A 22362-nucleotide genomic window follows, 5' to 3' on the forward strand; every position below is an offset into this window, starting at 1 on the left:
AATAGCAACACTCTAGTGTCCCGCAGTAATGCTTCTGCCCCAGGGGAGGGGTATTGGCTCCAGCTGAGGCCCGTTTTGGATAATTCATGAACATCTCAATTCATGAGGATCTAATACGTAATAACAGTTGAAGGCAATAAATAAACAGATCATTACTCAGAGCCACTGGCTGCTGACGCCCTGACACCTCTCTCCCTGACCGCTGGGTAACGGTGCTGGTTTGTGTTCAGTTGGGACCAAACCCTTCTGGTTACACAGGGTACAATGTGGCTGGTCAGTTTATACAGGCCGCACTACATCTGGGACCATAGCCAGATTAAGGTGGGGGCGTAGGGGATAATGTACCCCAGGCCCCCCAGCTGAAGAATACTGACCTCACTAGCTCTCCCTCTTGTGCAGCAGCAACAGTACAAGGCAGCCAGAATGTGAGCAGGACAGCATGCAGTGCAGGCATAGACAAAGGAGTATCAGGTTTCACGAGCTACTGCCAGAGCTTTCTAAACAACATAACTAGGAGGGGGGGGTGCGGTTGTAAGTGACTCAGGGGTCCCAGCTTCTCGCTACCTGTGTGTCTGGGTCCTATGTAACCTGTTATCTAATGAGAGCATTTGGATCTAGAGACACACACACACAGAGTCCTCCTGAGTCCTGTCCCAGTGTGTAAGTAGTATAGAGGCTGCTGCTATTGCATTTTTGCAAGATACATTATAGATTTTTATTTTTCTATATACATTTTAAGGTTGTCTTTGTTCCACTATAAGAAAACATTATAAAATAGGTGTCTCTCAATTAGATGGAGCTATAAACAGTACCCAGGCATTATTAACTTAGAAATTATTATTAGTTTAAATCTTATATACAGCATTGCTTTAAATTTTATACACAATCCATAGCTCTCTACATGACCCATTCCAGGAGGGACGAAATGCTCTCTACTTGGGACTTCCCTCCTGGAATGGATAATGTTGAGACGTATGCACAGTCTGATATACACCCTTCCTCCAGGGTCCCCCTGACTTAATTGCCCCGGGCTTAATCCAGCCCTGTCTGGGACGGGCAAGCTGCAAGGTGGGACCACCAGGCCCTGATAGTGCTTAGTAGTAGTTGCCAGTGATGATACTTTGCTACTGGAATTGGTTAGGTTCAGCTATAATGTGCATTGTGCGGCACTAAAGTCTACTCTATCTGCATGCAGGTGCAGAACATAGATTGGCAAAAGAAAAGAGCTTGGCTTCATTACATTGCTGCTAGCTGCCATCTATCTAGCACAGTCTATAAAATTAGTTGATTGGTTGCTATGGGCAACTTCACCTTATTTGTCAGTGGTTTGATACATCTCCTTAGACTATACAAGGAGCGTATTACTAAATTGATTGAGCACCATTTTATATTGCTGTTCTGAGAGGCATAGATTTGGCCAGCATTTGGAAGGCATGATGGTTCTTGTAGTGCCATTTGGAGGAACTAGGGGGTGACTCCAGGTGATTTGACTCAATTTAGATAATATTTTTGTATGTGTTATTATCATCAAGTAGCATAACAATAAGCAATCATATGAGCCAGAGTGGGTGCTGTTACCAGGCAGCGTTAGTGACCACCAGTATCAGAGAAGCCGTGCCGAGGTCTGGTGGTGTAACCATATCTGTGCAAATACATGTAACCAAGATCGCTGAATTTTCTATGACTCTGTAGCATTCAAGTAACCCATAGCAACCACATTTTCACTCTTAGTGCACATCTGTTTGGTTGAGACACCAGCATAGTGTAAACACTGCGTCACAAATATGCCTGGCAGTGTCAGGCCATGTTTTCGGTGTCTCCACTAATACAGATTAAGAGTTTATGAGGCGTGTGACATTATAGGGGGAGATGACTGGCCAAGATCACGTCTCTGGGGTGAATAACTTGCAGCAACACATGTCTTCTAATTAGCTGGAGCCAGGGGGTGAAGGGGGGTGGGCGAGAGCAGGAGACAGCTGCTCAGAGAGATGGAGTTATTGTTTTGCCTCCCAACTATGGTGTAACAGGAACAGATGAATAGTGAGATCTTTGCCTACGCTGAGTGACGCTGTGAAATGCAGATTAGCTGCCCAGTAAATATTATCTTCTTTGTATAGCGCCAACATATACCGCAGTGTTGTACAATGAGATTACTGTTCAGTCCCACTCTGACGTTTCCAATCTAATTGTCTTGCTCCAGCTCCCAAATTACTACACACCCACACCTCTTTAATCACAAGCAAAGTAACCTACCACTATGGCTTTGGACAGCCGGAAGAATGAAAGCACTCAGAAGCGACAACACGTGAGAACATACAAACTCCACACAGATTGCAATTTTATGCTGGTGCTTATTGAGAAACCCGAGGACCGCAGCAGCGCTAACCACCATCAGTGAGTTACTGGTGCCAGTGAATTTATGCAACATTTCCACTATCGCAGATCGTTTTGATGGTGCAATTGTGCGCACGTGCACCGCTGCTATGCGAGCGTTTCTGTCCATGGTGTATTACATCACACATGGGGACAACACACATTGAAAAGAAGCGTGTTCATTGCAATCGCAGCACTGAATAGCAAAAAGCATCTATCGCATCGGAAACATCAATACTTGTGAACCATCCGTATCCGATGCCCATCCTCTTTACTATTTCATGTCCCCCAATTGATAATTTTTTTAAAAATATTTATATATATATATATATATATACACACACACACACACACACACAAGGCTTTTACACATTAAATGGCTGCACACCGGCCCTTGCAGAAAGAGCCTCATTACTGTGTTCATACCGTGTTGGAAACCATATTCCGTGAAACAAGGAATTCCTCTCCCGGTTACGTGATTTACAAAACTTTATTAACAACGTAACATTACAATCAGATCGTCTACGTTAAATTGCTTCAATCATTTGCTTATTGGAAAAAAATACAAAAATAGAAAATCAAAAGTATCAAAAGAAAGAAACAAAAAGAAGAATGTTGCTACTACAGGAAAGGATGAAACGGCACAAGGAGAACACGTTCTAGTATTCAGGGTTCGGAGAAGCCGCACGGCTGGTTCAGTCCAGGTTTGTTCATGAATTTTAATTCCATAACACCACATTTCCGGATGGCATGTGCCAATCCAGTCTCTCACCTCAGCGCGTGTGTGGCCCAATCAGATGAGATTTGGTTGTTCGTCTCCCAGGATGTCCTTCTGCGGTTGCTACAGCTTATTGGCAGGAGGGGGGGATTTATCAATCATTCCGATGAGGCAACCAGATTATGGATATCATCTATCCTGTACATTGTACAACATGCTAGCTGATTGCCCATAGCAACCAACACCCCCCTTGTTCTCTTTAGAAGAACTGTTGAATCTCCCCCCATAGTGCAGCTGGAAGGGGATTACTGATAGATATCGATCTTCCAAACACAGATTCCGTAATGCCTGACAGTGACGCTACAGCATGCAATAGGATCACTGTCTGGCAGTGCGGCATTTTTAGGGCCACAGGTGGTGTTCTAGGCGGGTAATGGACCCGATATCACAGGTATAACGCTGCATCATGATTATGGGCAGATGTACTAAGCCTTTTAAAGTGAGAGAGTGGAGAGAGAGAAACTATCAACCAACCAGCTCATTTTTACAGCCTGTAGTATGGCAGTTAGGAGCTGAGTGACTTGTACTTTATCTCTCTCCACTTTCTCTCCAGAGCTTAGTACATCTCCCCCAAAGGAGGTGACCTTGGACATGAGAGAACTATGTTGAAAGACTGACAGCAAGACTATTACTATAAACTGCCACTAGAGGGTGCCAGACCCCCAGTAAGTAAAATCTCAATGAATCAGCCCATATAGGAGCAGTGGCCCCAGTGGGCAACTCCGACAGATCTCATTACCCACTAGTGACCAGTCTCGTAAAGGATTTATTTCCGTGCACAGATATCTCAAGGGAATGGAAGCCTAAAGGCACTGTGGATTGTACGGCTACAGGAGACCTATACAATCAGATACAACCAGATTGTACGAGTCTCACCCTCTCTGTTCTAAGGCAATACTTGTAATTTCCATCTATGTTTAAGGCACAATTCTTATTTCCTGAATGATAACAGCATTCTCCTGTATACTGGTGATTATTACTATGTAATTACATATACCGGTGACTAGCCCCCCGGCCACGCAGTGTGACGCTGTAAGCGCTATCCGTGTACTGATATAGAATATCCTTCCCCCTCCTCTCACATGACAATAACGACCAGTAGTTTATATAGAGAATTTCTCTGTTCTATATCGGCACACGGATTCCTGGACTGTAGAGCAGCCTGTAGTGTCCGGATATCTGCTGCGGGTTACATTCTGCCTCCCGTCTCCCCCTTATTTCTGTTCCACCTTCCTTACAAACTGCTGGATGTCTTTCGCCAGAATCTCCGGCTCCTCGAAGGCAGCGAAGTGACCCCCTCGGGGCATGTAGCTGAAGGAGACGATGTTGATGTATTTCTGCTTGGCCCACAGGAGGGGACAATGCAGCAGGTCATTGGGGAAAGAAGCGATGCCCGTGGGGACCTTGACGAGTACTCTGGAAGACATTAGGAGACAGCGATAATAAATAGCATGAACATCACCATTACATAAGCCACAGACAGCCAGACTGAGCGTTACGGGGCACAGGGGTCTATGTAATAAGACTCGCAGAGAGAGAAACAACCATACAGTCAGCTCCTATCACCTTCCAGGCTTAATACATCTGACCATACCCTGATATTTCTCTAACGTCCTAGTGGATGCTGGGGACTCCATAAGGACCATGGGGAATAGACGGGCTCCGCAGGAGACAGGGCACTTTAAGAAATAATTTGGATACTGGTGTGCTCTGGCTCCTCCCCCTATGTCCCTCCTCCAGACCTCAGTTAGAATCTGTGCCCGGACGAGCTGGGTGCTACTTAGTGAGCTCTCCTGAGCTTGCTATAAGAAAGTATTTTGTTAGGTTTTTTATTTTCAGGGAGCTCTGCTGGCAACGGACTCCCTGCATCGTGGGACTGAGGAGAGAGAAGCAGCCCTACTCTCTGCAGATAGGTCCTGCTTCTTAGGCTACTGGACACCATTAGCTCCAGAGGGATCGTACAGAGGATCTCACCCTTTGTCGTCCGATCCAGGAGCCGCGCCGCCGTCCCCCTCGCAGAGCCGGAAGACAGAAGACGGGTGAAAGAAGCAAGAAGACTTCGAAATCGGCGGCAGAAGACTCCAGTCTTCACTGAGGAAGCACACAGCACAGGGAGGGGGGGGGGGGGGGCGCCCTGGGCAGCAATTAGGACCTCTTGGCAAAAGATGGACATATATACAGTTGGGCACTGTATATATGTATGAGCCCCCGCCATAATATTGTACAGAAACGTGGGACAGAAGCCCGCTGCTGAGGGGGCGGGGCTTCTTCCTCAGCACTCACCAGCGCCATTTTTTCTCCACAGCACCGCTGAGAGGAAGCTCCCCAGGCTCTCCCCTGCAGATTCACGGTAGAAGAGGGTGAAAAGAGAGGGGGGGGGGGGGGCATATAAATTAGGCGCAAAAACATAATATACAGCAGCTACTGGGTTAACACTAAGTTACTGTGTTATTCCTGGGTTATAGCGCTGGGTGTGTGCTGGCATACTCTCTCTCTGTCTCTCCAAAGGGCCTTGTGGGGGAACTGTCTTCAAAAAAGAGCATTCCCTGTGTGTGTGGTGTGTCGGTACGCTTGTGTCGACATGTCTGATGAGGAAGGCTATGTGGAAGCAGAGCGGGAGCAAATGAATGTGGTGTCTCCGCAGACGGCGCCGACACCTGATTGGATGGATATGTGTGGAAGGTTTTAAATGATAATGTTAATTCCTTGCATAAAAGGTTGGATAAAGCTGAAGCCTCAGGACAGTCAGGGTCCCAACCCGTGCCTGATCCTATGTCGCTTAGGCCGTCAGGGTCTCGGAAGCGCCCACTATCCAAACTTGTTGACACAGATAACGACATGGATTCTGACTCCAGTGTCGATTACGATGATGCAAAGTTACAGCCAAAATTGGCTAAAGCCATCCGTTATATGATTATAGCAATTAAGGATGTGTTGCACATCACAGAGGAAACCCCAGTCCCTAAAAAGAGGGTACATATGTATGGGGAAAAGAAGCCACAGGTAACCTTTCCCCCCTCACACGAGCTAAATGAGTTATGCGAAAAGGCTTGGGAATCTCCAGATAAAAAACTGCAGATTTCCAAACGGATGCTTATGGCGTATCCTTTCCCGCCAACGGACAGGTTACGCTGGGAATCCTCCCCTAGGGTGGACAAATCTTTAACACGCTTATCCAAGAGGGTAGCCCTACCGTCACAGGATACGGCCACCCTAAAAGATGCTGCGGATAGAAAGCAAGAGGGTACTCTGAAGTCCATTTATACACATTCAGGTACCGTACTAAGGCCGGCAATTGCGTCGGCCTGGATGTGTAGCGCTGTAGCAGCATGGACAGATACCTTATCTGAGGAACTTGATACCTTGGACAAGGATACTATATTACTAACCCTGGGGCATATAAAAGACGCTGTCCTATATATGAGAGATGCTCAAAGAGACATTAGCCTACTGGGCTCTACAATAAATGCAATGTCGATTTCTGCCAGAAGGGTCCTGTGGACTCGGCAATGGACAGGCGATGCCGACTCGAAAAGGCACATGGAGGTTATACCTTACAAGGGTGAGGAATTGTTTGGGGAGGGTCTCTCGGACCTGGTCTCCACAGCTACTGCTGGAAAGTCTAATTTTTTGCCATATGTTCCCTCACAACCTAAGAACGCACCGTATTACCAAATGCAGTACTTTCGATCACAAAAAGGAAAGAAAGTCCGAGGTGCGTCCTTTCTTGCCAGAGGCAGGGGCAGAGGAAGGAAGCTGCACAACACAGCTAGTTCCCAGGAACAGAAGTCCTCCCCGGCTTCCACTAAATCCACCGCATGACGCTGGGGCTCCACAGGCGGAGCTAGGCCCGGTGGGGACGCGTCTCCGAAATTTCAGCTACAAGTGGGTTCACTCCCAGGTGGATCCCTGGGCAATAGAGATGGTGTCTCAGGGATACAAGCTGGAATTCGAAAAGATGCCCCCTTACCGATAACTCAAATCGGCCCTGCCAGCTTCCCCCTTAGAGAGGGAAACAGTGTTAGCTGCAATTCACAAATTGTATCTTCAGCAGGTGGTGGTCAAGGTTCCCCTCCTTCAACAAGGAAAGGGTTATTATTCGACCATGTTTGGGGTACCGAAACCGGACGGTTCGGTCAGACCCATATTGAATTTAAAATCCCTGAACATATACCTGAAAAGGTTCAAGTTCAAGATGGAATCGCTCAGAGCGGTCATTGCAAGCCTGGAAGGGGGGGATTTTATGGTGTCTCTGGACATAAAGGATGCATACCTGCATGTCCCCATTTATCCACCTCATCAGGCGTACCTCAGGTTTGTGGTACAGGATTGTCATTACCAATTCCAGACGTTGCCGTTTGATCTCTCCACGGCACCAAGAATATTTACCAAGGTAATGGCGGAAATGATGGTGCTCCTGCGAAAGCAAGGGGTCACAATTATCCCATACTTGGACGCAGGGCCGGTACCGGGGCTTCGGGGCCCCAGGCGGCATTGGGGGGCGTGGCTTCATACAGGGGGCGTGGTCAGTTACGCCCCCTGTACTGCTGTAGGATGTGCGGTGCGCGATGACGTCATCGCGCACCGCACAGCAAAGGTCCTTTCCACAAAGGTAAACTAGACGCTAAGCGTCTAGTTCCCTTCGTGGAGAGGACCTTTGCTGTGCGGTGCGCGATGACGTCAACGCGCACCGCACTTCATTACAGTGAAGGTCCTCTCCAGGAAGGGAAATTAGACGCGTAGCGTCTAGTTTCCCTTCACTGCGGGCAGCCCACGAAGGGAAACTAGACGCGTAGCATCTAGTTTCCCTTCACAACAGAACGGACAACGGGACAGCGGGCCACGGCAGCGGGGGGGCACCACAGCAGCAGCGGATCTTGCCATGGTGCGGCGCCCTCCGGATGGCGCCGGCGCCCTCCGGAAGGCGGCGCCCCGGGCAAAAGTCCTGCTTGCCCGTGGGAAGATCTGCTACTGCTTGGACGATCTCCTCATAAAGGCGAGGTCCAGAGAGCAGTTGCTGATCAGCGTAGCACACTCTCGGGAGGTGTTACAACAGCACGGATGGTTTCTAAATATTCCAAAGTCGCAGTTGATTCCTACGACTCATCTGGGCATGATTCTGGACACAGACCAGAAGAGGGTTTATCTCCCGATGGAGAAGACTCAGGAGCTCATGACACTGGTCAGAGACCTATTAAAACCAAAACAGGTGTCGGTGCATCACTGCACGCGAGTCCTGGGAAAGATGGTGGCATCGTACGAGGCCATTCCCTTCAGCAGGTTCCATGCGAGGACCTTTCAAAGGGATCTGTTGGACAAGTGGTCCGGATCACATCTTCAGATGCATCGGCTGATCACCCTATTCCCCAGGGCCAGGATGTCTCTCCTGTGGTGGCTGCAGAGTGCTCACCTTCTCGAGGGCCGCAGATTCGGCATTCAGGACTGGGTGGGGGGCAGTCACACAGGGAAGAAGTTTCCAAGGTCTGTGGTCAAGTCAGGAGACTTGCCTTCACATCAACATCCTGGAACGAAGGGCCATATACAACGCCCTACGTCAAGCGGAGACCCTGCTTCGCGACCAAGCGGATCTGATTCAGTCAGACAACATCACCGCAGTGGCTCATGTAAACCGCCAGGGCGGCACAAGGAGCAGGGTGGCGATGGCGGAAGCCACCAGAATTCTTCGCTGGGCGGAGAATCACGTAAGCGCACTGTCAGCAGTGTTCATTCCGGGAGTGGAGAACTGGGAAGCAGACTTCCTCAGCAGGCATGACCTCCACCCGGGAGAGTGGGGACTTCATCAAGAAGTCTTCGCGCAGATTACAAGTCGGTGGGAACTGCCACAGGTAGACATGATGGCATCCCGCCTCAACAAAAAGCTACAGAAGTATTGCACCAGGTCAAGAGACCCTCAGGCGATAGCTGTAGACGCACTAGTGACACCATGTGTGTTCCAGTCGGTTTAGGTATTTCCTCCTCTTCCTCTCATACCCAATGTGCTGAGAATCATAAGAAAACGAGGAGTGAGAACAATACTCATTGTTCCGGATTGGCCAAGAAGGACTTGGTATCCAGATCTGCAAGAAATGCTCACAGAGGACCCATGGCCTCTGCCTCTAAGACAGGACTTGTTGCAACAGGGGCCCTGTCTGTTCCAAGACTTACCGCGGCTGCGTTTGACGGCATGGCGGTTTAACGCCGGATCCTAGCAGAAAAAGGCATTCCGGATGAGGTTATTTCTACGCTGATAAAGGCTAGGAAGGACGTGACGGCTAAACATTATCACCGTATATGGCGAAAATATGTTGCTTGGTGTGGCCAGGAATGTCCCCACGGAGGAATTCCAGCTGGGCCGTTTCCTTAACTTCCTACAGTCGAGAGTGACTTTGGGCCTAAAATTAGGTTCCACTAAGGTCCAGATTTCGGCCCTGTCTATTTTCTTTCAAAAAGAACTGGCTTCTCTTCCTGAAGTTCAGACGTTTGTAAAGGGAGTGCTGCATATTTAGCCCCCTTTTGTGCTTCCAGTGGCACCTTAGGAATTTAACGTGGTGTTAAGTTTCCTGAAGTCACACTGGTTTGAGCCACTTAAAACCGTGGAATTAAATTTCTCACGTGGAAGGTGGTCATGCTATTAGCCTTGGCTTCAGCTAGGCTTGTGTCAGAATTAGCGGCTTTGTCACATAAAAGCCCCTATCTGGTTTTCCATATGGACAGGGCAGAATTGCGGACCCGTCCACAATTTTTGCCAAAAGTGGTGTCATCTTTTCATTTGAACCAACCTAATGTGGTGCCTGCGGCTACTCGTGACTTGGAGGATTCCGAGTTACTAGATGTGGTCAGAGCTTTGAAGGTTTATGTAACCAGAAGGGCTGGAGTCAGGAAAACTGAGTCGCTGTTTATCCTGTATGCATCCAACAAGCTGCGTGCTCCTGCTTCAAAGCAAAATAATTGCTCGCTGGATCTGTAACACGATTCAGCAGGCTCATTCTGCAGCTGGATTGCCGCTGCCAAAATCAGTAAAAGCACATTCCACAAGGTAGGTGGGCTCTTCTTGGGCGGCTGCTGGAGGGGTCTCGGCATTACAGCTGTGCCGAGCGGCTACTTGGTCAGGTTCGAACACTTTTGCAAAGTTCTACAAGTTTGATACCCTAAAAAAAAAAAAAAAAAAAAAAAGAATCAGCTGCGCAAATTAGCAGGGAAAAAGATATTGAAAAGGAATTAGAGAGCCGATGTATAAATATGATAGATTTAATAACTAAAAATAATAATAGCTAAAATGTGACAATACACCAATAAAAATGAAAGCACACCTTGACTCAATGTATCAAATTCAATAGACACCAGCTGTGTCAGTTCTCTAGATAGAAAAGTCCACTGAAATTAAAGTCCAGCTGATGTTTAAAGCTGTGAGTGGTAATAGCCGCAGAGCTGGAGGCTGGAGGTACAGTGAATAACCATATGGATGAATGTCCCAAATATTCAGATTGCGGGTAAACTCGGTGTTGAGCACAGTACAATACCTCTCCTTTTGTGGGCTGGTTCCAGAGCCGAGCGTCTTCGGCGAGGTGTCCTGCAGTGCCCACTGATGCGACTGCCGCAATGGAGAGGGAACCGTGAGTTCACTGGCGGAGAGCCGTATGATGATGTGAACGGCTGGAGGGAGAGACCCAAGTCCGCGGCTATTCAGAAATCTCTGTGGAGAGTATGAGGCGACTAGCGGGGAGAACAAACCCGCAGTTACTTCCAAGAACGGTTACCTTGGCAAGGTGTGCTGGAGGAGGCGTGGCCTAACGCGTTTCGTCACGTGACCCGTGACTTTATCAAAGCATACTCCTTTGATAAAGTCACGGGTCACGTGACGAAACACGTTAGGCCACGCCTCCTCCAGCACACCTTGCCAAGGTAACCGTTCTTGGAAGTAACTGCGGGTTTGTTCTCCCCGCTAGTCGCCTCATACTCTCCACAGAGATTTCTGAATAGCCGCGGACTTGGGTCTCTCCCTCCAGCCGTTCACATCATCATACGGCTCTCCGCCAGTGAACTCACGGTTCCCTCTCCATTGCGGCAGTCGCATCAGTGGGCACTGCAGGACACCTCGCCGAAGACGCTCGGCTCTGGAACCAGCCCACAAAAGGAGAGGTATTGTACTGTGCTCAACACCGAGTTTACCCGCAATCTGAATATTTGGGACATTCATCCATATGGTTATTCACTGTACCTCCAGCCTCCAGCTCTGCGGCTATTACCACTCACAGCTTTAAACATCAGCTGGACTTTAATTTCAGTGGACTTTTCTATCTAGAGAACTGACACAGCTGGTGTCTATTGAATTTGATACATTGAGTCAAGGTGTGCTTTCATTTTTATTGGTGTATTGTCACATTTTAGCTATTATTATTTTTAGTTATTAAATCTATCATATTTATACATCGGCTCTCTAATTCCTATTCAATATCTTTTTCCCTGCTAATTTGCGCAGCTGATTCTTTTGTTTTTATTGTCTTCAATCAAACACCCACATAGTGTTTTTCAGCTGCGCATTTATCAGGGGAATTTGATTTATTCAGTCCGTGAGGCGCTGTTAAAGCAGTTTATTGTTGTTAAGTTTGATACCCTGGCTGAGGAGGACCTTGTGTTTGCTCATTCGGTGCTGCAGAGTCATCCGCACTCTCCCACCCGTTTGGGAGCTTTGGTATAATCCCCATGGTCCTTACAGAGTCCCCAGCATCCACTAGGACGTTAGAGAAAATAAGATTTTACTTACCGGTAAATTTATTTCTCGTAGTCCGTAGTGGATGCTGGGCGCCCGTCCCAAGTGCGGACTTCTTCTGCAATACTTGTATATAGTTATTGCTTAAATAAGGGTTGTGTTATAGTTGCATCAGGGTTGATCTGATGCTCTGTTGTTTGTTCATACTGTTAACTGGGTAAGTTTATCACAAGTTATACGGTGTGATTGGTGTGGCTGGTATGAGTCTTGCCCTGGATTCTAAAATCCTTTCCTTGTACTGTCAGCTCTTCCGGGCACAGTTTCTCTAACTGAGGTCTGGAGGAGGGACATAGAGGGAGGAGCCAGAGCACACCAGAATCCAAATTCTTTCTTTAAGTGCCCTGTCTCCTGCGGAGCCGGTCTATTCCCCATGGTCCTTACGGAGTCCCCAGCATCCACTACGGGCTACGAGAAATAGCTTTTAACGGTAAGTAAAATCATATTTTTGGCAATGCTGTATACCAGGCTGAGCAACAGGATTAGGTGGTGATATTGCACCGCACGTGGCCATTTGAGGAGAGCCGCCATTATCTACCAGCCGGTGCAGGAGGAAGACAGCGGCCACCTGCAATCATCTGCGTCGCATGCAGTTGCAACTACTTTAGCTCCTTTTTGGCGCAGTCCCATCTGAGGTTTTATGCTATTATCAGCCCTTCTCCTGGTGTTCAAGTCTGCGCCTGAAGAGAGTGATTAACCAATCGTGCAGCATGTCTGCATCACGCCCTGAAGATGGACCATCTTTGTGCATCTGAATAGCCCCCTCCAAGTCACCGCCAAGGACAGCAACAACGGCTCTGCATGAACACGCTGTGTAACGCACGCTCTGTATGAGCTTTTAAGGATTTTCCGCGCACACACAGTGACAGTCGCACAACTCCGTGAACTTCGGCATTGTCCTAAATGTCTGACGTATCTATACCAAGTATTTTAGATGGGAATCGCTCCAGCAGAACACATATCAGATTTTGCCCTTTAACCTCAGTACTTTCTAATAGACATATTTTCTCTTACGTCCTAGAGGATGCTGGGGTCCACATTAGTACCATGGGGTATAGACGGGTCCCTACTCCCCCCTTAAGTCCCTCTATGCCCCTCCTACCAGACTCAGTTTAGAAAATGTGCCTGGAGGAGCCGGTCACAGCTAGGGGAGCTCCTAGGAGTTTTTCCAGTTTTATTATTTTTCTGAGTTAGTTAGGTACAGGCAGACTGCTGGCAGCAGCCTCCCTGCTTCGTGGGACTTAGGGGGGAGTAGGAACCAACTCTAGAAGTTAATGGTTCTCTATCTCCGCTGACAGGACACTGAGCTCCTGAGGGTGCTGATTGCAAGCCCACAAGGCGACTGCTCACTTCCGCAGCACGGCCGCCACCTCCTAACAGAGCCAGAAGAAAAACAGTGGCGAGTGGAAAAGGCGACACAGGGGTTAGAGCGCGGTCCTGACAGGCTGCACTCCGGCAGCTCAGCACACACTGGATGTATGGCGCTGTGAGGGGCTTCTGGGCCATCACAAATATCCTAACACTGGTCAACTATGCTAACGGGCTAATCCCGCTGTTAGCAGCAAGATACCTCAGGCCAGTATAATTCTATAAGTGCGGGAAGACGCGCCATTACAGGGCCATCTCCTTCGGCAGGTTTCAGGCAAGGACTTTTCAGTGGGACCTTCTGGGCAAGAGGTCCGGGTCCCATCTTCAAATTCATCAGAAAATAAGCCTGTCCCCCCAGAACCAAGGTGTCTCTCCTGTGGTGGCTGCAGAGTGCTCACCGTCTAGAGGGTCGCAGGTTCGGCATTCAAGACTGGGTTCTGGTGACCACGGACGCGAGCCTCCGAGGATGGGGAGCAGTCACACAAGAAAGAAACTTTCAGGGACTATGGTCAAGCCAGGAGGCTTGTCTACACATCAACATACTGGAATTAAGGGCCATATACAATGGCCTATGACAAGCGGAAAAATCTTCTTCGCAACCTACCGGTTCTGATTCAATCAGACAACGTCACAGCCGTGGTTCATGTAAACCGCCAAGGCGGGACAAGGAGCATAGTGGCAATGGTGGAAGCCACCAGGATTCTTCGCTGGGCGGAAAATCACGTAAACGCTCTGTCAGCAGTCTTCATTCCGGGAGTGGACAACTGGGAAGCAGACTTCCTCAGCAGACACGATCTCCATCCAGGAGAGTGGGGACTTCATCAAGAAGTTTTTGCAGAGATAACAAGTCTTTGGGGATTTCCTCAAATAGACAAGATGGCGTCACGCCTCAACAAGAAGCTTCGGAGGTATTGTGCCAGGTCAAGGGACCTTCAGGCAGTAGCGGTAGACGCCCTGGTGACACCATGGGTGTTTCAGTCGGTCTATGTGTTCCCTTCTCTTCCTCTCATCTCAAAAATATTGAGAATCATAAGATGAAAAAGAGTGCAGACAATACTCATTGTTCCAGATTGGCCTCGAAGGGCCTGGTATTCGAATCTTCGGGAGATGCTCGCAGAAGATCCATGGCCTCTTCCTCTCAGGGAGGACCTGTTGCAGCATGGGCCCTGCGTGCTCCAAGACTTACCGCGGTTACGTTTGATAACATGGCGGTTGAACACCGAATCCTAGCTGGGAAAGGTATTCCGGAAGAAGTCATCCCTACTCTGATAAGGGCTAGGAAGAGGTGACGGCAAAACATTATCACCGTATCTGGAGGAAGTATGTATCTTGGTGTGAAGCCAAGAATCCTCCTACGGTAGATTTCCATCTGGGCCGTTTTCTCCAATTTCTACAGACAGGAGTGGATATGGGCCTGAAGTTAGGCTCCATTAAGGTACAGATTTCGGCCCTATCTATATTCTTTCAGAAGGAATTGGCTTCTCTCCCAGAAGTCCAGACTTTTGTAAAGGGAGTGCTACACATCCAGCCTTCTTTTGTGCCCCCAGTGGCACCATGGGACCTTAACGTGGTGTTACGGTTCCTAAAATCTCACTGGTTTGAATCTCTTCAAACGGTTGAATTAAAATTTCTCACTTGGAAAGTGGTCATGTTGTTGGCCTTGGCATCTGCAAGGCGGGTGTCCGAATTGGCTGCTTTGTCTCACAAAAGCCCCTATCTGATTTTCCATGTGGATCGAGCAGAGTTGAGAACTCGTCCTCAATTTCTACCAAGGTGGTTTCGTCATTTCATATGAACCAACCTATTGTGGTGCCTGTGGCTACAGGTGACTTGGAGGATTCCAAGTGCCTTGATGTAGCCAGGATGGCTCGGGTTAGGAAAACAGAGGCACTGTTTGTCCTGTATGTTGGCGCTCCTGCTTCTAAACAGACCATTGCTCGCTGGATCTGTAACACGATTCAGCAGGCTCATTCTACGGCTAGATTGCCGTTAGCAAATTCGGTAAAGGCCCATTCCACTAGGAAGGTGGGCTCTTCTTGAGCAGCTGCCCGAGGCGTCTCGGCATTACAGCTTTGCCGAGCGGCGACTTTGTTGGGGTCAAACACTTTAGCTAAATTCTACAAGTTTGATACCTTGGATGAGGAGGACCTCCTGTTTGTTCAATCGGTGCTGCAGAGTCATTTGCACTCTCCCGCCCAGGCTGGAGCTTTGGTATAATCCCCATGGTCCTTACGGAGTCCCCAGCATCCTCTAGGACGTAAGAGAAAACAAGATTTTAAACCTACTGGTAAATCTTTTTCTCCTAGTCCGTAGAGGATGCTGGGCGCCCGTCCCAGTGCGGACATATTTCTTCAAGGCTTGTATATAGTTGTTGCTTACATAAGGGTTATGTTACAGTTAAGATCAGTCGTTGGTTGATACTGTTTTGTTCATACTGTTAACTGGTTCGTATATTCCATGTTATACGGTGTGATTGGTGTGGGCTGGTATGAATCTTGCCCTTAGATTAACAAAAATCCTTTCCTGGTACTGTCCGTCTCCTCTGGGCACGGTTTCTCTAACTGAGGTCTGGAGGAGGGGCATAGAGGGAGGAGCCAGTGCACACCCATTCTAAAGTCTTAGAGTGCCCATGTCTCCTGCAGAGCCTGTCTATACCCCATGGTCCTTACGAAGTCCCCAGCATCCTCTACGGACTAGGAGGAAAAGATTTACCGGTAGGTTTAAAATCTTATGTTTTAACCTATTGAGGTTGTTATATCAGCGCCGGGCTTATACTGTATTATTACACGGCCTACTGAAGCTCCTTATACTCTGTCTCTCTCCGAAGGTACTCTGGGGGAAACTGTGTCTGACATTTTCCTGTCTGTCTGTGTGTGTATATGTATATATATATATATATATATATCACATTATCATGTCTAGGGAATCTGTGTCTTTTGCAGCAGACTGTCTTTCTTCACCTGGTGAATCTATTCCATGTACACAGGATTGCAGTGTGCTTTCCTAGCCCTTTGAATCTGAACCCCCCATGGGTGGATTCTTTGAGGAATGATATCACAGATTTCATCTAGGATGTCATATAATTAGTGATGAACGGATTCGGTTTTACTCGGTTCTCAAAACGGCATCTTATTGGCTATCCAAAACACGTGACATCCGTGAGCCAATAAGATGCCTTTTTGAGAACAGTTAAAAACCGAATCCGCTCATCACTACATATAATGAGAAGCAAACGCAGGTTTTGAAGAATTCTGTAGAAGTATTGCAGTGTTCAACTCCGACTACCTCATCTAGCAACCCTCCTATTTACCGTAAGAAGCGTGCTCTTGCCCAGATAATGCAAGCTGACACTGATACCGACTCTGATACAGGGGACGGTGATGGGGATATGCAGGGGGGAGATGCATCCCTTGCTAAGAGGGTGCAATTAATAACTGAGGCCATTAGGGACATTTTACACATTACTGAGAAAGTGCCTGAGCAGGTTGAGGAGGCTTACTTTACAGACAATAAGAAATCCTCCCTTACATTTCCTGCGTCCAAGGAATTAAACGTATTGTTTGAAAAATCCTGGGAAAACCCGGAGAAAAAGTTCCAAATCCGTAAAAGGGTTCTCATTGCTTTTCCTTTCCCTGAGTATGGGAAACTCTGCCTGTAGTAGACGCTTCTGTATCTAGGTTGTCTAAAAAGGTGGTTTAACCTGTCCCTGGGTCCACCGCTTTAAAAGAGCTGTCTGACTGCAAGATTGAGACTACGCTCAAATCCATATACACTGCTAATGGTGTAGCTTTAAGACCCACTATTGCTTGTGCATGGATTTCTAAAGCCATAGTAAAGTGGTCAGGCACATTAGTAGAGGAATTAGATTCTATGTATAGAATTGACATTGAATTATTTTTACGTCACATACAGGATTCCACAGGTTTCATGGTGGAAGCCATGAAGGACCTTGGACATCTTAATGCGAGGGCTTCTTCCATGGCTGTCTCGGCACGCAGGGGACTCTGGCTGCGCCAATGGTCTGCGGATGCAGAATCCAAGAAAAGTGTGAAGAATCTACCCTTCACAGGTCAGGCTCTGTTTGGGGAAGCATTAGACGCGTGGATCTCCACGGCAACTGCGGGTAAGTTGACTTTTCTTCCCTCAGCAACACTGGCAACTAGGAAATCTTATCCTATGTCTACAATGCAGTCCTTTTGGACTGCGAAAGTTAAAAAGTCCAAACCCCCTTCCACTTTCTTTAGAGAAGGTTCGGGGAAATCCGAAAACCTGCACCAATAGGTTCCCAGGAACAGAAACCTAGTTCTTCTTCCTCAAAATCCTCGGCTTGAAGGTGGACCTCCCAGCCTGGAGATCGGGCAGGTGAGAGCAAGACTAAGAACTTTCAGTCATGTCTGGGCGACCTCATGCCTGGATCCCTAGGTACAGAATATTGTTATCCAGGGGTGCTGACTGGAATTTCAAGATCTCCCACCTCACAGATTCTTCAAAACAGGCTTACCAGCTTCGCTGACAGAAAGCGCTATCCTACAGGAAGCCATTCAAAAATTTCTAAGGTCAAATGTCATTGTTCCAGTTCCACCTCACCTAACACACAAGGGTTATTACTCAAACCTGTTTGTGGTACCGAAACCGGATGGTTCGGTCAGGCCAATATTGAACCTAAAGTCATTGACCCCTTATTTGAGGGAATTCAAATTCAAGATGGAGTCTCTGAGAGCGGTGATCTCAGGTCTGGAGGAAGGAAAATTTCTGAGTATCCCTAGATAAAGGATTCGTACCTTCACATTCCGATCTGGCCACTTCACCAGGCGTATATAAGATTTGCGCTACTGGACTGTCACTATCAGTTACAGGCACTACCGTTTGGCCTATCCACGGTACTGAGGGTGTTCACCAAGGTCATGACGGAAATTATGGTGTTCCTCCGCAAGCAGGGTGTGAACGTAATTCCTTATCTGGACGATCTGATGATAAAAGCGTCTTCCAGGGAGAAGTTGTTACAGAGCATTGCTCTCTCGATTCAACTGCTCCAGGATCATGGATGGATCCTGAATCTTCCAAAGTTGCATTTGGAGCCGACAAGGAGGCTGTCCTTCCTGGGGATGATCCTCGACACGGATGTACAGAGGGTGTTTCTACCGGAGGAGAAAGCGTTGGTGATTCCAACAATGGTCTGGGATGTCTTGAAGCCAGCCCGGGTGTCAGTTCATCAGTGCATTCGCCTTCTGGGGAAGATGGTGGCCTCCTATGAGGCTCTACAGTACGGACAATTTCATGCACGGTCCTTCCAACTGGATCTCCTGGACAAATGGTCGGGATCTCATCTTAACATGCACCAGATGATACATCTGTCGCCGAAATCCAAGATTCTTGCTCCTCTGGTGGCTGCAAACTTATCACCTACTGGAGGGCCACGGGTTCAGGATTCAAAATTAGATCCTTCTAACCACGGATGCGAGTCTCATAGGTTGGGGAGCAGTCACCCAAGGGGAAAACTTCCAAGGAAGGTGGTCAAGTCTGGAATCCATCCTTCCGATAAACATTCTGGAACTAAGGGCCATGTACAACGGCCTTCTACAAGCTACACATCTTCTAAAAGATCAGGTCATTCAAGTTCAGTCGGACAATGTAACGACAGTGGCTTACATAAACCAACAGGGCGGAAAGAAGAGCAGAGCTGCAATGTTAGAGGTAACAAGAATCCTCCTCTGGGCAGAAAAGCACGCGGTGGCGCTGTCAGCAATCTTCATTCCGGGAGTGGACAACTGGGAAGCAGACTTCCTCAGCAGACACGATCTCCATGCAGGAGAGTGGGGCCTCCACCCGGAGGTGTTCGCGGAGGTGACAGGTCAAGAGACCCACAGGCAGTGGCGGTGGATACCCTGGTAACTCCGTGGGTATTCAAGTCAGTGCATGTGTTTCCTCCACTTCCACTCATCCCAAGAATTCTCAAACTAATAAAGAGAACAAGAGTTCAGGTGATTCTCATTGCTCCGGACTGGCCAAGAAGGGCTTAGTAAGCAGATCTTCTGGAGTTACTGCTGGAAGATCCGAGGCCTCTTCCTCTTCGAGGGGACCTTCTGCAACAGGGGCCATTCGCTTATCAAGACTTACCACGGCTACATTTGACGGCATGGAGGTTGAACACCAGATCTTAGCTCGGAAAGGCATTCCGAACAAAGTTATTCCTACCCTGATACAGGCTAGGAAAGGAGTTACGTCTAAATTACCATCGAATTTAGAAAAAGTATGTGTCTTGGTGTGAATCCAAGAAGTTTCCTACGGTGGAGTTTCAACTTGAGCGGTTTCTCCTCTTTCTGCAAGCAGGTGTGGATGTAGGCCTGCGTTTTGGCTCCATAATAGTCCAGATTTCGGCCTTGTCCATTTTCTTCCAGAAACAATTGGCTGCCCTCCCTGAGGTTCAGACTTTTCTGAAAGGGGTTCTGCACATCCAACCTCCCTTTGTGCCTCCTACGGCACCTTTGGATCTTAATGTGGTGCTGCAGTTCCTGCAATTGGATTGGTCGAACCTTTACAGGAGGTTGATGTCAAGTTTCTTACTTGGAAGGCAGTCACACTATTGGCATTGGCATCTGCTAGACGTGTGTCTGAATTGGGGGCATTGTAATGCAAGAGCCCCTACTTGATTTTCCATGAAGATAGAGCTGAGCTCAGGACACGTCAGCAATTTCTTCCGAAGGTTGTGTCGGCTTTTCATATCAACCAACCTATTGTGGTGCCAGTGGCTACTGACTCCTCAATTACCTCAAAGTCCTTGGATGTTGTGAGGGCTCTGAAGATTTATGTGCAGAGAACTTCTCGTCACAGAAAGTCGGATGCTCTGTTTGTCCTTTATGATCCCAACAAGGTTGGGTGTCCTGCTTCTAAGCAGACGATTTCTCGCTGGATCAGGTTTACTATCCAGCATGCTTATTCTACAGCAGGATTGCAGTGTCCAAAATCTGTTAAGGCCCACTCTATTGTAAAGTGGGTTCTTCCTGGGCGGTTGCCTGGGGTGTCTCGGCTTTACAGCTTTGCAGAGTGGCTACTTGGTCAGGGTCGAACACGTTTGCTAAGTTCTACAAGTTCGATAGCTTGGCCTCTGAGGACCTCAAGTTTGGTCAATCGGTGCTGCAGGAGCCTCGGTGCTCTCCCTCCCGTACTGGGAGCTTTGGTACATCCCCATGGTACTAATGTAGACCCCAGCATCCTCTAGGACGTAAGAGAAAATAAGATTTTAATTACCTCCCAGTAAATCCTTTTCTTGTAGTCCGTAGAAGATGCTGGGTGCCAACCCAGCGCTTCGTTTTCCTGTTTGTTACTTGGTTAAGTACTGCATTGTTACTTGGTTAAGAACGGCTGAACAACAGTAGATGAATTGTTTCAAGCTGGTTAGCTTGGCTTTCTGTTATGTGTGAGCGGGTGTGAATCTCACCACTATCTGTGTATTTCCTTTTCTTAAAGTATGTCTGTCTCCTCGGCCACAGTTTCTAGACTGAGTCTGGTAGGAGGGGCATAGAGGGAGGAGCCAGCCCACACTATTAAACTCTTAAAGTGCCCATGGCTCCCAATGGACCAGTCTATACCCCATGGTACTAATGTGGACCCCAGTATCCTCTACGGCCTACGAGAAAAGAATTTACCTGTAGGTAATTAAAATCCAATTTACACTTTATATATGGTTTTAACCTCAAGATGCCATCTATTAAATACACTTCATGCATGGCGCACAGAAGTTACTACACATATATAACTGGGGCATCATTCGGACCAGATCGCTGCTGTGCGTTTTAGCACAGCAGCAATCGGGTCTGAACTGTCCATGCGCCGACCGGCAGAGGCGTTCGCTGGGCGGGAGGGCGGCTATAAGCTGCCGTTTAGGGGGCGAGATCCGGCCAACGCAGGCGTGGCCGGACCGTAAATTTAGCACAGCTACGATCAACTCTGAATCTCCCCCTGCATCCAGGGCAGAGCACAGATATGTCATGCACAAGGGAACTGAAAATAAAACTAAAGTAACTGGGGAGAGAGCAATATAGTTAGTAAATGTTGCAGGGGGGCGTGTGTAAATGACATAATAAAGTTACCTGCAGGTGGTCCATAACCTATATATAATATGTATTTGTGTCCTTATTACACACAATATGCAATTAGCGGCGAATCGCGGCAAATTTTCGCCCGTTTTTTAATTCGACACAATTCGACCGTCCAATTTCAGAAAGTGGTTGCCGAAATTCACCATATTCAATGGAAAACGGATTTGACAGTCCCGCGGGCGAAAAACAGCCGATTAGGCGGATTTTGCTGCGATTTAAAAAAAAATGGGAAAAACGGTAAAAAACCCGGGGGGAAAATTGCGTGGGGTCCCCCCTCCAAAGCATAACCAGCCTCGGGCTCTTCAAGCCGGTCCTGGTTCTAAAAATCCGGTGGAAAAATGGACAGGGGATCCCCCGTATTTTTAAAACCAGCACCGGGCTCTGCGCCTGGTGCTGGTGCAAAAAATACGGGGGACAAAAAGAGTAGGGGTCCCCCGTATTTTTTACACCAGCATCGGGCTCCACTAGCTGGACAGATAATGCCACTGCCGGGGGTCACTTTTATACAGTGCCCTGCGGCCGTGGCATTAAATATCCAACTAGTCACCCCTGGCCGGGGTACCCTGGGGGAGTGGGGACCCTTTCAATCAAGGGGTCCTCCCCCAGCCACCCAAGGGCCAGGAGTGAAGCCCGAGGCTGTCCCCCCCATCCAAGGGCTGCGGATGGGAGGCTGATAGCCTTGAGGAAAATGACCGAATATTGTTTTTTCCAGTAGTACTACAAGTCCCAGCAAGCCTCCCCAGCAAGCTGGTACTTGGAGAACCACAAGTACCAGCATGCGGGAGAAAAACGGGCCCACTGGTACCTGTAGTACTACTGGAAAAAAAATACCCAAATAAAAACAGGACACAGACACCGTGACAAGTACAACTTTATTACATACTGCCGACACACACATACTTACCTATGTTGACACGCCGACTGCCACAGTCTCCGACGATCCGAGGGTACCTGTGAAAAAAATTATACTCACCTGA

General features: G+C 48.1%; 1 protein-coding gene across 1 annotated transcript in view; it reads right to left on the reverse strand.

Annotated features, from left to right (window-relative positions):
* Positions 1–2844: 2844 nt before the first annotated feature.
* The window catches only part of LOC134910678 (epoxide hydrolase 1-like), a 71093-nt gene continuing 51575 nt past the window's right edge, over positions 2845–22362 (reverse strand). Inside the window, exon 9 of the mRNA XM_063918986.1 lies at positions 2845–4567. Coding sequence (XP_063775056.1) covers positions 4366–4567 — 202 coding nt within the window. The 3' untranslated portion in view covers positions 2845–4365. The remainder of the gene's footprint in view (positions 4568–22362) is intronic.

Source organism: Pseudophryne corroboree, chromosome 4 (assembly GCF_028390025.1).
Source record: "Pseudophryne corroboree isolate aPseCor3 chromosome 4, aPseCor3.hap2, whole genome shotgun sequence".
NCBI classification, from domain to species: Eukaryota; Metazoa; Chordata; class Amphibia; order Anura; family Myobatrachidae; genus Pseudophryne; species Pseudophryne corroboree.